This window comes from Pelodiscus sinensis, chromosome 9 (genome assembly GCF_052426305.1).
Source record: "Pelodiscus sinensis isolate ZL-2025 chromosome 9, ASM5242630v1, whole genome shotgun sequence".
Classification (NCBI taxonomy): Eukaryota; Metazoa; Chordata; order Testudines; family Trionychidae; genus Pelodiscus; species Pelodiscus sinensis.
Genome location: NC_143060.1, coordinates 1842754 through 1856900, shown reverse-complemented (window position 1 = coordinate 1856900; position 14147 = coordinate 1842754). Strand labels below are relative to the sequence as shown.

Here is a 14147-nt window from a genome sequence, read left to right as displayed (position 1 = left end):
ACCCCTAGTTCTTACGTTACGGGAACAAATCAATAACTTTTCCTTCTTCACTTTCTCCTCACCAGTCATGATTCTATAGCCCTCTGTCCTAGCCCCCCTTAGCTGTCTCTTTTCCAAGCTGAAAAGTCCCCGTCTTATTAATGTCTCCTCAGATAGCAGACATTTTGACCCCATCATTTTTGTTGCCCTTTTCTGAACCTTTTCCAGTATCCTTTTTGAGATGACGCGACCACACATCATGCAGTATTCAAGATACAGATGTTCTCCCTCTTATTCTCTATCCCTTTTTAAATGATTCCCTCCATCCTGTTTGCTTGTTTGACGCCTGCTGCATATGGAGTGGATGTATCACAATGACTCCAAGATCTCTCTCGCGTGGTTACAGCTAATTTAGTGCCCGTCATTTTATACATGCAGTTGGGATGATGTTTTCCAATGTGCATTACTTTGCATTATAAACATTACATTTGCCATTTTATTGTCTAGTCACCTAGTTTTGTGTTATCCTTTTGAAATCTTCTTTGGTCTTAACTACCTGGAGCAATTTCGTATCATTTGCAAATTTTGCCACCTCCGTTTACCCCTTTCTCCAGATCATTTATGAATGTGTTGAACAGGAGTCCCAGGACAGACCCTTGGGGGACCCCACTAGCTACCTCTCCCCACTCTGATAACTTAACATTTACTCCTACCCTTTGTTTCCTGTCTTAATTGGTTACCAATCCACGAAGGACCGTCTCTCTTATCCCATGACAACTTACTGTACTTAAGAGCCTTTGGTGAGGGACCTTGTCAAAGGTTTTCTGGAAATCTAAGTGCACTATATCCACTGGATCCCCCTTCTCCACATGCTTTTTGACCCCTCAAAACCTCTAGCAGATTGGTAAGGCAGGATTTCTCTTCACAGAAACCATGTTGACTCTCTCTCAGCAAATTCTGTCCATGTATGTGTCTGACAGTCCTGTTTAACTATAGTGTCAATCAATTTGCCCAGTGCTGATGTTAGATTTACTGGTCTGTAGTTGCCAGGATCGCCGCTACAGCCCCTTTAAAAGCTGGTGTCACAAGAGCTCTCACAGGCAATGGGGCATGCAATCAGCACGCATACACCCGTCACTTCATGTGTCCCTGCTCTGTGTGTGCGGCGCTTGAACAACACCGGTAGGGAAAACACTGCGCTGACGGAAGCTGCTGGAATCTGGCAAGCCTGCGCACGGGCAATGGTAAGTCAAATGTCTCGTGGCCACACGCAGAACCTCAATGGGCCACACGTGGCCTGTGGGCCACACACTGCCCCCCACTAAGTTATGCTGACCCCAAACAGCAGGTTTCACTTTCTTTTACCCAGTAATTCCTGCATCAAGCTCTGTCTGAGTTAGAATATCTTGTTCCAGAGGCCTCGACTGATTCAAGGTGTGGGCGTACCATGGATTTATACAGCGGCATGGTAAGATTTTCTGTTCTAATTATCTGTCCCTTTCCTAATACTTCCGAACATTCTTTTATTGCTGCTACAGACTGAGCAGATGTTTGCAGAGAACCATCCACAAAGACTCCAAGATCTCTTTCTTGAGTGGGAACAGCTAATTTAGATCCCATCATTTTGTATGTATAATTAGAATGATGTTTTCCAAGGCTCATTCAGAAGTCTTGGGTGAATACTGTCTGGCCCTGACGATTTAAGACTTTCATTTATCCATGTGTGACGACGCGTTGGGGTCCCCCGCCTCCTGCACCCCCGAAATGGCACGAACAGACTCCGCCAGCCAGTAGAATAGAGGTGGTTTATTGCCTCTCCAGCATACAGCACAGCACAGATGTCATCTGGTTGCAGGGCAGGCCTAGGATGCCTCAGCCCCCCTTGATATGTGTGTGGGGGGGGTCTCGGCTTCTAAACCCCCCAGCTTGTTGCTGAGGCTGCTTCCTCCATCCTCCCAGACAGAAACTAACTCACCCTCCTCCAGCCCTGCCCCCAGCAGGGCAGCATCCACCTTCCTTTGTTCCTCTCCATGGGGGTTAGCTGGTCGGACAGGTTGAGACACCCTTTGCATAGTGACTCATCCCTGTCCTTCTGGGCTGTGGTACCGGCGGCAGCCAGTGGGGTTACCACAGACCCATAGAAACCAGCAAGTTCCCCCCCACTACGTCACTCCATGTTCCAAAACATTCTCTATTGACACCTCAAAATGGGGCAGTTCCTCAGATCTGTCACCTGAAAAACGGGCTCAGGTATGGGATTCTCACCTACATCCTCTGCAATGAAGACCACTGCAAGAATTCATCTAGCTTCTTCTCAATGGCTTTGTCTGGAAGGCTTCCTGCATCTGACGTAGTCACATTTTTTGTTACTGTTAGTTTTTGTGTCCTTTGCTGGTTGCTCTTCAAATTCGTTTTTGGTCTGTCTAATTATACTTTGGCATTTGACTTACCAGCATTCCTGCTCCTTTCTTAGTAGAACTTGATGGCCAATTTTAAAAGATGTCTTTTTGACCAGGATCAAGTTACCTCTGAACCTTCTCTTGGAAACAGCAGAGGTGTTTCGGTTTTCACCAAGAAGTCTGATGAAGGAATGCCTAACAGTGAATGCCAGTGGGAAGGGGGTAGATTTAGAAGATAAAATAAAAAAAGAACAAGTTAAAAATCACTTAGAAAAGTGAGATGCCTGCAAGTCACCAGGGCCTGAGGAAATGCTCCTAGAAAGCAGAACTGGATGCAGTCTCCAGTAACAGTCTACCGGTTGCTATGTGAGGGGTAATGCCACCTCCCTTAGGCACCCCTGGATCACATTTGCTCTTAGCACGCTGGGCGCTCATGTTCAACCAGCTGGTTAGTCCTTTCGAGTGTGTCTGCCTGTTGAGGACCATCTCTCATCTTACCGGTGTGCCTATGATCTTTGGTTCTGGTAAAATGCACGTTGCCCTGTCCTGTTTACAAGCCACCCCACCAATGTATGTTATCTCCAAGTTTTACCAGCACTCATTTTCTATTTTCTTCCATAGCACAGATAAAGTTCAATAGCATTGGGCTGAGAGCAGATCCCTGCAGGACCTTACTAAAAGCATGCCCTGTAGATCGGGGTGGAGAACCTTTTCTGGGTCAGGGGCCATTGACCCACAGAAAAATCAGTCGGGGGCTGCACACAAGTGCGAGGTAGGGAAAAAACCCCTCACTGTGTCCCCCAAATGAGCAGAGACTCCCCCCATTACCCTTGCTCACCAGAGCCTAAAGCCTGAGGTTTCCCACCCATGCAGTCAACAATGAATTGCTTTTTTGAAATCTCTCTCAAGTAGCTTTTAATCCGTATCACATGGGTATGCCGACCCTTTACAATGGTATTTCTTGTAGAGCAGGATGGCATTTGGACTAGGTCAGATATCTCACAGGAGTCTCATACACAACGCATCGACCTTTAGCGAGCAAATGGGGCAGCTCACAACAAAAGTCAAACTTGCTCTACCAGAAATATCATTATGCAAGATCAGAGCACGTGGCAATGGGCACTAGCTAAGAGCCCGTCTTTTCACGGCTTTTAGTTCAGATTAACCGTGCGCCAGTCTGCTCCTTCGCCTGGAATGGCTCATGTCACCGCCGGTACCTTCCCAGAGCCGTGCAGCAGCAGCTTTTCCAGCGGTGTGCAGCATCCCTGGAGGAAGCCACCCAGCGACTTGCGTCCCTTTGGGCCCGCTCAGTCTGAGGACCGGGCTCTGTGATCACATCGCCCCAGCTGCTTCCTGGTCTTTGCGCTGGTGAATTGAGGCTGTTTTCCTTGACAGTGCCTCTCCGCAGACCGTGAGGCTGCCTGGGGATTTCAGAGAGCTCTCCACATGGGCCCTTGAGCCAGAAGTTCTGGTCTCATGGGAAAAGCTCCCGGGGAAGCGTTTGGTGAGCACAGGCACACACAGCAATGCGCACAGCACTCTCACAAAGCTGCGCGGTTAGGACTCAGATAATCAGATGCTGCTTGGTGCAAGAGCCTCTGCACGTCACTCGGACTACCCGGTTACCGCGCTGGCAGGCTGCCGGCAAAGCCTCGGAGCCACGCAGCACCAGTCTTGCGGCACAGCCCTCTCTGGCGCCTCAGTGGAGCGCGTCCCTCGGCAGCGTTTCAAGCACGCCTCCCCGAAGAAGCCAAGGGTGTCGTTCTCTGGCCGAAGCAAATCCCAAGTAGGTGACATCAGTTTGGGGAGGGTCACAGCAACTGTGAGAGCCCCCAGCATGCACCAAAAAAGCACTCTTACGAACCAGGGAACTGTGGAAGCACACGGGGATCTGAAAGGGGCTGTTTCTTCACACCCCCTTTCTCAAATAGCCCCAAATTTGGACCACGAAGCCTGCCCGCCCCCCACTCCCATGAGGCACAGGAAACTGCAGGACACTCTGAGCCAGCAGACTGTAGATCCAGGTGTGCATGCCAGGGCCCCTAGAAGAGTCGCCTTTTGCCAGTGAGCTGAGAGCTGTAGAGACCGGGAGTGCTGGTGGGCACTGGAGGGACAGCAGGGTTAGCGGGTCAGAAAACAGGACTCAGTGTGAGATCAAAGCTGCAGGAAGAGTCAGGAAAGAGCAGCTCCAACATTTCTCAAAAGTGCTGAAGTCACATAACTTCTGAAAAAATGACCCCGGCTCCAGGAACTGACACCTGCTGAGGACGTGAATCCAAGGCTGGAGGTCAAACAGAGGAAGGGTCAGGATGCAAGAGGGTAAAGGATCAGGTAACTGACCGACACGTGCCAAGGATTTTCCAGACCCAGTTCTACAATAGGACCAGAAAGCTGGAAGGAGCTTCTTCTAAAGAGACCAATACGCATTAAATCGGCTCAACCCTCCAAGTCCCCATGGCAGCCCCTACCCTCAGTCCCTGCAGTTACCCCCACCAGAGTTCAGAGCGAGCTGCCGGTGAGCTAGTCTTGTTAGAACAAGTGGCAGCCTCCTCGTTTGTTCCCTACCTTTGCCCAATTTGGCCGTGTGGCCAGCATACTGCAGGGCGCTGGGGGGAGGGTTTGCTACAGTTTCTGAAACCGAGCCAGTTATCTGCCTGAAAAGCTAGCAACGGTGCACACGGCTTTCCTGCTCTTAGAAGCAAATGATTAGGAAGCAGCCGCAATGCAAACCTACTCTTCGCAGGGCTGAGCTAACAAACGTTTCCAGAGTTCACTGGACGGAGAACTCTCTTTGCAGCGCCTGGCCTAGGTGCAAAGCAGACACAAGTGCTGGGGGCTGCAGTCAGGAAATGTGATGAGCAGCCATGATTTGCTCCAGAAGGGTCTCCCCGTACCTGTCGAGGGCCGGAGTGAGGCGATAATCTTTGGTTGCTGACAGGATGGCTTTGATCAGGTTATCTGGGGAGACAGGAAAGGAGGCGTTAGAAAGGGCATCGCAGGTCAGACACGTTCTCACCTTTGAACAAACCCAGGGCTGCCCTCCCCTGCAGAACACGCACAGTTCTTCTTCCAGGGCTCCCCTACGCCCACACATTCTGTCTCGCTGCCTGGGAACCCCCTGGACTCTGACTGTGATAGCCGGACCTACCCAAAGCTGCGAGGTTTTCCCCTCTCCCAGCAAACACGATCGCTTTGGCGTGCTTCACCCTCATTTACCTTGGCCAGCAACGGCCAGGTTTTATAAGGGTATGTTGGCATTTTGTGTTCCACAGATTCACACAGCAGTCACTGCAGGCCCAGCTGTTCAAGCACCATCGTGCAGGGATTTGTATTACATGGGATGCAGCAGGGAAAGGGGACATGCTCGTGCCCCTCATTGTCCAAGTGCCCCCTCAACGTCTCCCTGGTGTGAATAGCAGCCCTCTGGGCCCCTCTGTCAGCCCTCGGACCTGTGCTGCCAAGCGGCGTGCCACAGGGCTCCACTCCGAGCAAACATGTCGCCCTTGTGCACACAGCGATTATGCAAAGTGCAGCACGCGGCTATAACCATGGGAATTGTATGATCAGTAACACGGCCCTGAACAAGCGTGCTGATGTCTGTGAAACATCCACGGTGATCTGCAAGCACCTGCCACACCATGGAGCAGTGCCCCGCCCTACTCTGCTGCAAGGCCTTCTGGCGCTAACCTTGGAATGTTTCCACTGTCTATTGCCCCCCCTCCCAGTCTGGAGCTGGCCCCGGAGGCGCCTCTTCCAAGGCCACACGGCCCTGGGACAGCCCCAGAGGCTGGAGATGACGCTGCCATGGCCACACACTCTGGGGCTGGCCCCAGAGGCACCGTGACAACATGATCACACAGTGGCCCTAGAAGCGCCGTTGCCATGGACACGCAGCCCAGGGCTGGCCCCGGAGGCACCGCTTCTGCAGCCACAGGTCAGCCCCAGATTGCACAACTGAGGCAGCAGCTCCTCCAGTCTCCGGGGCTAGCCCGGGACCACATGGCCGACGGGCCACTGAGGAGCCTCAGCCCCAGCTCTGCCTCCTTCCACCGCAGCCTCACCTGAGAGGCTTTTGCCCACCCCTGCCCTAGCCCAAAAGCGACGCTCTGTGACTGCTGACAGCAATGCCAACTTGAAGGTCCAGCATCTGCGAGGTTTCCTCCATCAGGAGCTTCCAGAGGAATTGCGCCGCCCTGTGCGCACACCACTGAACTTTCCCGGCTGATGCTGGAGCGCACAGGGCAGAGCGGCAGTTGGAAAACAGCATGAACAGAAGCCACGAACCACTGCAGGGCTGGGACCCCACGCGGCGCCCGACTGGACGTTTAGCATGGCTGTGTTCCTATAACACCTAGCGCCAGGCGGGGTCGCCAGGCACTGCAGGATACAGCTCACGCTGTCAACGAGGGAGCTCCCAATGTGACTGTGATGTGTCACCAGAGGGAGCAAGTGTGAACACGCTTTGGCGACTGTGCTTTTGTCAATTTCTGCGGGCCAACATTAGCCTTGTCAAGGAAACGTTGCTGTTTCAACACAGCCATACGTTCTGAGAGCAGAAGGGAAGGGTCTGTTCAGAGTAGCGGGTTCCTATTTCCTCCTAGCAGCTGCTCTCAGTCTAGACCCTCAGGCTGTGAGACACCTGAACTCAGGGGATCCCGTGTGCCACATTCAGGGTGATGTGAAAGTTACATGGCTTTAATAAGAGGGTGCAAGTGTAAATAAGTACGTCTAACAGTCTGAATTGGAGTCTTCTCCATGTCAAAGGAGCCAGTGCAAGTTATAGTGCCCTAGAATTCATGCCACAAACCATGGAAGCAAAATTATTCCCCTCCCCCTACAAAGGCATTGTAATGTTGAAAGTGAAATCTGTCCTGTGACCCGTGAGGGGGGACGAGGCCCTTGGGGAGGCCGCTGGTTCTGCCACACCCCGCCCAAGAAAAGGGCAGTAGACAGGTTGTCTGAGCAAGCTAGAGGAGCTACAGGGGAGCAGCCAAAGGGGGCCAGGCAGGTCGTACAAAAGGAGCTGCAGGACAGCAGCAGCGAGTTGCTGCGTGAACCCAAGGAGTGAAGACCGGGTGCCCAGTGGGCCAGAAGAGATGTCCAGGGCCACTGGGAGTGACCCAGGGAATCAGAGCAGCTTTGGAATGGACACAGCAGACAGCCGCTATCTGCAGGGTCCCTGGGCTGGGGCCCTCCAACGCCCCATCAGCCAGTGGGAGAAGGGACCGAGGAGCGACGCAGCCCAGAAGGGGAACTGGACTGTAACCTGGCCAAAGGGCTGACACCAGATGGGCCCCGAGAGGGCGAAGATGCTGCCTCCAGGAAGGAAGCCGGAGGCCCTGCCCCACCCCAGAGTAGGAAGGAACGGAGACACATTAAGGAGGGCAGAGGCACCACGCAAGGCACTTGCTTTACTTTGCACAGACTGGAGGGCGGAGTGAGGGAAGAGCCTCCGCAGAGAGAGAGAGAGAGAGAGAGCGCGTGCAGGCACTCGCACATGGCCAGGGGGGCGCTCGTGACAGGGGAAGGGGCGGGTGGGGCCCAGGGCGGAGCAGGGCAGTGTGGGGGGTGGGGCGGACCCAAGGTGGGGAGGGGCCCAGGGCGGAGCAGGGCAGTGTGGGGGGTGGGGCAGACCCAAGGTGGGGAGGGGCCCAGGGCGGAGCAGGGCAGTGTGGGGGGTGGGGCAGACCCAAGGTGGGGAGGGGCCCAGGGCGGAGCAGGGCAGTGTGGGGGGTGGGGCAGACCCAAGGTGGGAAGGGGCCCAGGGCGGAGCAGATCAGTGTGGGGGGTGGGGCAGAGCCAAGGTGGGAAGGGGCCCAGGGCGGAGCAGGGCAGTGTGGGGGGTGGGGCAGACCCAAGGTGGGGAGGGGCCCAGGGCGGAGCAGGGCAGTGTGGGGGGTGGGGCGGACCCAAGGTGGGGAGGGGCCCAGGGCGGAGCAGGAGAGGACACGGTCTCCTGTGGGTGAGCCGAGGCTCCAAGGTGCAGCCAAGGGCCCACAGCAAGCCAGAGGCAAACCTGCGAAGAGAACCCAAGGGCCCCATCACCGCTCCAGTCCTGAGCCTTAGCCACAAGGTGCCGCTGCTCCTCCTGCGCCAGGCGACAACAGGAAGCCCCACAATGCAGAGGGGATGGGCACGCTGCAAAGCAAACCCCCGTGGCAGCCCCCGCCCGCCTCATTTCATCCGCACACTCTTTGGGGGAAGGCAACAGCTGCTCTGCTCCTTGGCCATGCTGCACAGCTGTGCCCCGCGACCGTCTCCTTTCCTGGGCACAGACACCCGCCTAGAGACTGTCCAAGGCCTCGAGTTGCTGGGACCCGCTCTGCCAGCTTGGTCTCCAGAAGAGCAGGGGCAGGAAAGCAGAGCAGCGCTGCAGCTGGCCTGGGTGTTCCTAGGCTGCTGGAAAAGGAGACAAGCCGACAGGAAGGAAAGAGGCAGACGGTGCCCACGGAGCGCCAGCCTGGGTCTAAGCGCCATGTCTAGCCACCATCTTCACGACAGCACCAGCACGTGTTTCCGACCGGCGAGCTTCAGCGACTCTGCTGAATCGGTACTACACTGAACTTCACTCACCCAGCAGCCGCCGCTGTCCCTCCCGGGCCAGATGCAGGGCGCGGCGTGGGCCTTTCCCGCACGCCTTGCTGGGAAAGCGGCGGTAAGCACGTCCCTGCCAGTCCCGTTCCTCCCCGCACAGCACGCCCAAGGCAGAGCAGAGCTGTCAGGAGTTAGGCTCCAGAGCTAAGAGGTTACCTGAAAAGGAATGAGCCTTTTAGACTAGCCACTGGCTTCTCTGTTGGCCTGGACAACCGTGCGGCCCTAACCATAGCCACCAGGCCTGAAGGCCGGGCCTCCCCTCGGCCCTCTAAGGCAGGCCTGGGCAGAATACAGCCTGCAGGACGGATCCAGCCCGTGGACGCAGCAGGGAGCCCCAGGCAGGCTTCCCGGCTTGCCCCACACACTGCTCAGAAAGCAGCTGCCGGGCCGTTTCTATTTAAAAACTGTGAGCCTGGAGGGAAGGGGGGAAGGCTTCAGGAATAACGCCCGCTCCCAGCACAATCCCATTGGCCGGCTTCTGGCCCGAAACTGGCCAATGGGAGCTGCCTGTTTGAATAACAGGCAGCACATGAAGCACCACGTCCCCCTCCAGCTCAGTTCTTCACACAAGCACATGGCTGTGCAGCCTGGGCAAGCACGGGGCCGGTCGGCAGGCAGGCAGGGAAACTTTTTAAGCTCTGCAAGCTTTAGCTCTGCAGGCAGGCTGGTTGGGCTGCTGGCTGGTAAGTCTCCTGGCCAGAGCCTGCCCCTGGCACCCCAGCTCCTTCCTTCCCCAACCCTCTTCTCCCCACTCAACATACCCAAACCCTCTGCCCCCCTCCTGCATCCAGACCCCCCCTCAGATCTGGCACCCCAAACCCCTGCACCCCAGTGTCTTCCCCATGGTTACAAACCAAACCCCTGCACCTCTATCCAATGCCCTAGGTCATAACTGCCTCCTTCACCCAAACTCTCTCCCTGACCCCACTCTCCCTCCTGCACCCCAATCCCTTACCCCAGGCTCCCTTGAGCACCCAACCTCCATCCCAGACCCCGCACCTCCTCCTCCATCACTTTCCAAAACTTTGGAGTGGCCCCCGTCAAAAACTATTGCCCACCCCTGCTCTAAGGCCCACAAAAACAGTAGGAGGATGGTCATATTTCCAGGGGGAGGGGCAACCTCATGAAGTCAGCAAGAGAGTGTTGCCTTTCTCTCGCCCGAGCAGACTACAAAGGAGGGAATTACCCGCGTGCAGTGACTCAGGCACACCTGGGAGGAATTTTAACCTAGAGTTCACATGCCCTTTGCTTAGACAGGTGCTGGAACTGGGGGTGGGGCTGCTGCATCCCCTGGCTTGACGCGGTTTCCACGATGTCCAGGATTTACAGTTTGTTTCACAGGCTCTCAGCACCCCTATGACACAAACTGCTCACTGCGGGCTCAAGAGGAGAGACTCCACCTGAGAATGGTCCCTGCGCTTCCCGACCACTGCCCGCTCCTGGGCGAGGTGCCAGCCTGCAGAAGGGGATTCTCCTCTCCCCAGAGGCTGTTCAGAAAGATGGATGGTTTTAACCCTGACATCCACAGCATAACCTCTCCTTGGAATCTGTGTAGCATGCAAAAGCCAGCGCTTGTAGCTCAGTAAAACCCTTCACTTCTTTCCCTCAACATATTCCTTTAGCAGGTTCCTTTTTCATGGCTGTGGGGTTACCTGAACTGGGGAAAGAGCAACTTTTATCACGTGGAAACTGGCACGAAATCAGAGCAACTCTTGGTTTTGGTCCAAAGCAAAAGTCTAATTCTGGGGCTAACTCAGAAGTCTGCCTCCACTGGTCAGAGGAGGACAGACAGCCATGTACTAACAGCCAGTGTGGCTCACGGTCCCACACTATCCTTGGACACAACTACAGACGTCACACCCTTGCATTAGTTAGAGGGGACACCCAGAAGGCCATGCTGCTTGGTGTGGGACAGGCAGCAGTGCAAGAGAACCCACCAGGCCAGCCATATAAAAGGCGCCCTCCTAGCCAGCTGGAGAAGAGGGGAAACCTGGCAAGAGAGACCCGATCGTGGGATGGGCAGGACCACACATGCGTGGCTGTTGCTACTACGGGGCATGGTCCGGGGAGGCGGGGAAGCAATACTTTGGGCCACTGTAAATTCTGCTTTTGATGTCGAAGTGACTCTGGTTTAGTGACGGCGATAAAACCGGATCCATGCCAGGAAGCCAGACGCTCTGCAGCTCGAGCACGTGGAGAAGAAAGGGGTGGCGAACTTTTCTGGGAGCAGTGGCGGGCTAGCTCTGGCGGGCCCCTGAGTTCTGGGGCTGCAAAGGAAGAGCCACGGCTGGCCCATGCCCGCTGCTTTGCGCTCCTGGGGCTCAGGCTCAGGGGCTGTTTCAGGCAGCTCTGGCACCCTCCCACCTTGCAATGTCCTAGAGTTGAGGCTCCAGTCTGAACCCAAAAGTCCGCACAGCCCCGTAGCCCGAGCGAGCCGGCGCTGGCCAGCCGCAGGGGTAGACAAAGCCTACATTTCCACTGAGGAAGGAACTTCCGATCAGCTAAAACACCAAATAGCTGGGTGCTTCCCACAGGCACGGCTACGCCCAGGAAACCATGCCAGGGTTCAGCCAGGCACGGGAATGACAATTAGCCATTGCAGAGAACAGCAATTAGGCTGTGTGCCCAGGCAAAGCCTCAGATTTCGTTGTCAAGCGATCTATCACTATTCCGGATGTCGCTCCTGTCCTGGGGAGACAGCAAGTCCCCCTCCCACTGGTTTTACATGAAACACACCCAAGATGCAAAACTGAACTTCCCATTTTCTTATTACAGCTGAAAAACCACTTTGTAGATGCCAGAGTGGAATGCAAAATCTGGGATGGTGACAGGACGGGCCGGCCCAGGGAACGGACATCTTCTCCAATGACAGCCCGCAGCACCAGCCGGCCCACGCATAACGAGAGCGCTAGAAGAAAGGTAATTGCAGAGCAGCAATTACCGGGAAACAAAGACACGATCCCTGATGGAATGCGCGGAGCCGAGATTAACACATCCGATTTCATTTAAGCCAAAAGCATTTGAAGCCCAGCGAAGCGGCCTGCTTTCTCCGGTTCGAGACCACGGGCGACTCCTGGACACACTTCTCTGCTTACTCCCTTTTTCTGCATCGTAAGAACGTCTAGTGACAAATATGGTTCTTCGTGATCTCCAGAAATAGCCAGGGCACCGGAGACCTGGCTCGCTGGCCCTCCCTGCGCCAGACAGCTCTGGGATTCCTCCGGCCCAGCTGCGGGAGGCGGCTTCCTCTAGCGTTACTAGTCTCACTGGTGCCGTAAGACTGCCAGGCACTTCTCCCCCGACGAATCCTGCCAGGCAGGCCCCAGCCGGCGTGAGTGCTCACCCAGGCCAGCCTCCATGCCAGCAGAGGGGCGTGGCCACAAACTCGTACAAAGAGGGAAGAAGGAGTTTCAGTGGAACCTCCCTCCCCCCGTTAAAGTGCTCAGGCTTCCTGGAGCCATCCCTGTGCTGCGCTTGCCTCACGCCTGGGGAACAAGCCCAGGGCTGAACACAGTGCTTGCTGGGGCACTGGCTTCTGCAAGGAAATGGCGCTGCTCCCTCGGCAGGTGGCCCTTCGAGGGTGCATCTACCAAGCAGCAAGCAACCCGCCAAGGCTCAGCGCCTGGGCCAGCCGGGTCAGGCTCGTCGGGAACTCGTGTGCAGAAACTCTCCCACCTCCCGGGTTTTCGGAGCCCAGGCTCAGCCCAAGCCCAGAGTCTACACTGCAAGTTGTGCGCCTTGCTCCAAGACCCAGGGGCTCCAATCAGCTGCCCCCGCTGGCCACAGCCGCACTGCCGTCTTCTTGCAGACACGCCCTCAGAAGTAACCCGAGAGTGACAAAGGCCGTGGCCCAGCGGGCGCTGTGCTGCTGGCACCGCGCAGCCGAGTTCTAGGACACTCTGTGCCGGTGTCACAGCAGGCGTTTCGGTATCGGAGGCGTTTCTTGGGTAATTTGACTCTGCTGCCTCCCAGCACCCTTGCGGCAGCCATTAGATATTATACCCTCCTCTTCCTGTCCCAGAGCAGCTGCCACATCTCACCCCAGAGCAAACTTAGCCAAAGTCCAGGCCAATTAAGGAGACATTTTTCAACAGAATTGAAATCTCTTGGAGGGCTCGGAGTCTGCGACCGTACCAGACTGCAAACTCGGCCTCCCCACAGCTTTAGCCCAGGCGCACTCAGGAGGCAGCAAGTGCAATCGACCAGCGGACTGGATCCCTGGGATGCAGGGAGTCTCCAGACCTGGTGTCTTTCAATCAAGACTGTATCATCTTCCAAAACCACAGGCGGGGGCCTGCGTGAAGCAGAAGCAGGGTGCCAACGCTCTGACTTCTGAAAACAGACCCCCCCCCCCATCTCGTCCACAAGCCCTGCCCCGTCCCGCCTCTTCCCAAGGCTCCACCCCTGTTCCGCCTCCTCCTTGAGACCCTGCTCCCCGCCAACTCCTCTCTCCCCATCCCTCAGTCCTCTCCATTCCCCCTTCTCCCAGCGGGGCTGACACAGAGCCTGCTGCCTATGGGCTCAGGAGATGCAGGTTGGAGGGGTCCCGGCTACACTGGGGCCAGTGTGGGCTGATGATCTGGTGCCCCCGCCCCCCCCCCCCCCCACAGTAACTGGACTTTTGTTGCTGGGTCACATGGACACTGCTGGCCCCTTTGTCTCCCGGCCTTTCTGGTCTGAAATAGGCCAGCTGGCACCAATGCAGAAGATCAGACTGGGTGATCACGAGGGGCCTTCCTGGTCTACAACCTCTGCCTGGGCACACCTGCTCGGAAACGCACCGAGCTCGACAGCAGCCTTCTCAGAACCCATGCGCAGGGGAGGGATCCCAGCTGCCTTGGCTCCGTGTGATCAGGTCCCTAAAAGCAGCCCAGAAGCGGAGCTGGCCCCTGCACAGCATGGTTTGGGGTGGCCGCCCCAGACCCCGTACTTTGGAGGTCCCGCAGAGGCCACCTCAGCTGTCCAATGGAGGAGACCCGTGGGGTCCAGGATAGCCCGAGGAGTTACCTGGGGGGCCGGGCACAGGGTGGAGCAGCGGTGGGCGCCGGAGGGACCCAGCAGCCTGCCCTGCTCCCCGGCCCATCTCCCAGCTTTTGCTTTACCACGTGGTGGCAGCAAGTGGGGCAACGCAGGGCTCAGGGGAGCGGGCTGGGCTGCTCCGCTTCCCACTGCTGG

The 14147-nt window shown here is 56.3% G+C and overlaps 1 protein-coding gene across 9 annotated transcripts in view; it reads right to left on the bottom strand.

Moving 5' to 3' along the window:
- Positions 1–14147, bottom strand: part of ST3GAL3 (ST3 beta-galactoside alpha-2,3-sialyltransferase 3) — a 294731-nt gene that overhangs the window by 72103 nt on the left and 208481 nt on the right. For all 9 annotated transcript variants that reach the window (XM_089780382.1, XM_089780380.1, XM_089780378.1 and 6 more), the window contains one exon: positions 5273–5336. In XM_089780382.1, coding sequence (XP_089636508.1) covers positions 5273–5336 — 64 coding nt within the window. The remainder of the gene's footprint in view (positions 1–5272; positions 5337–14147) is intronic.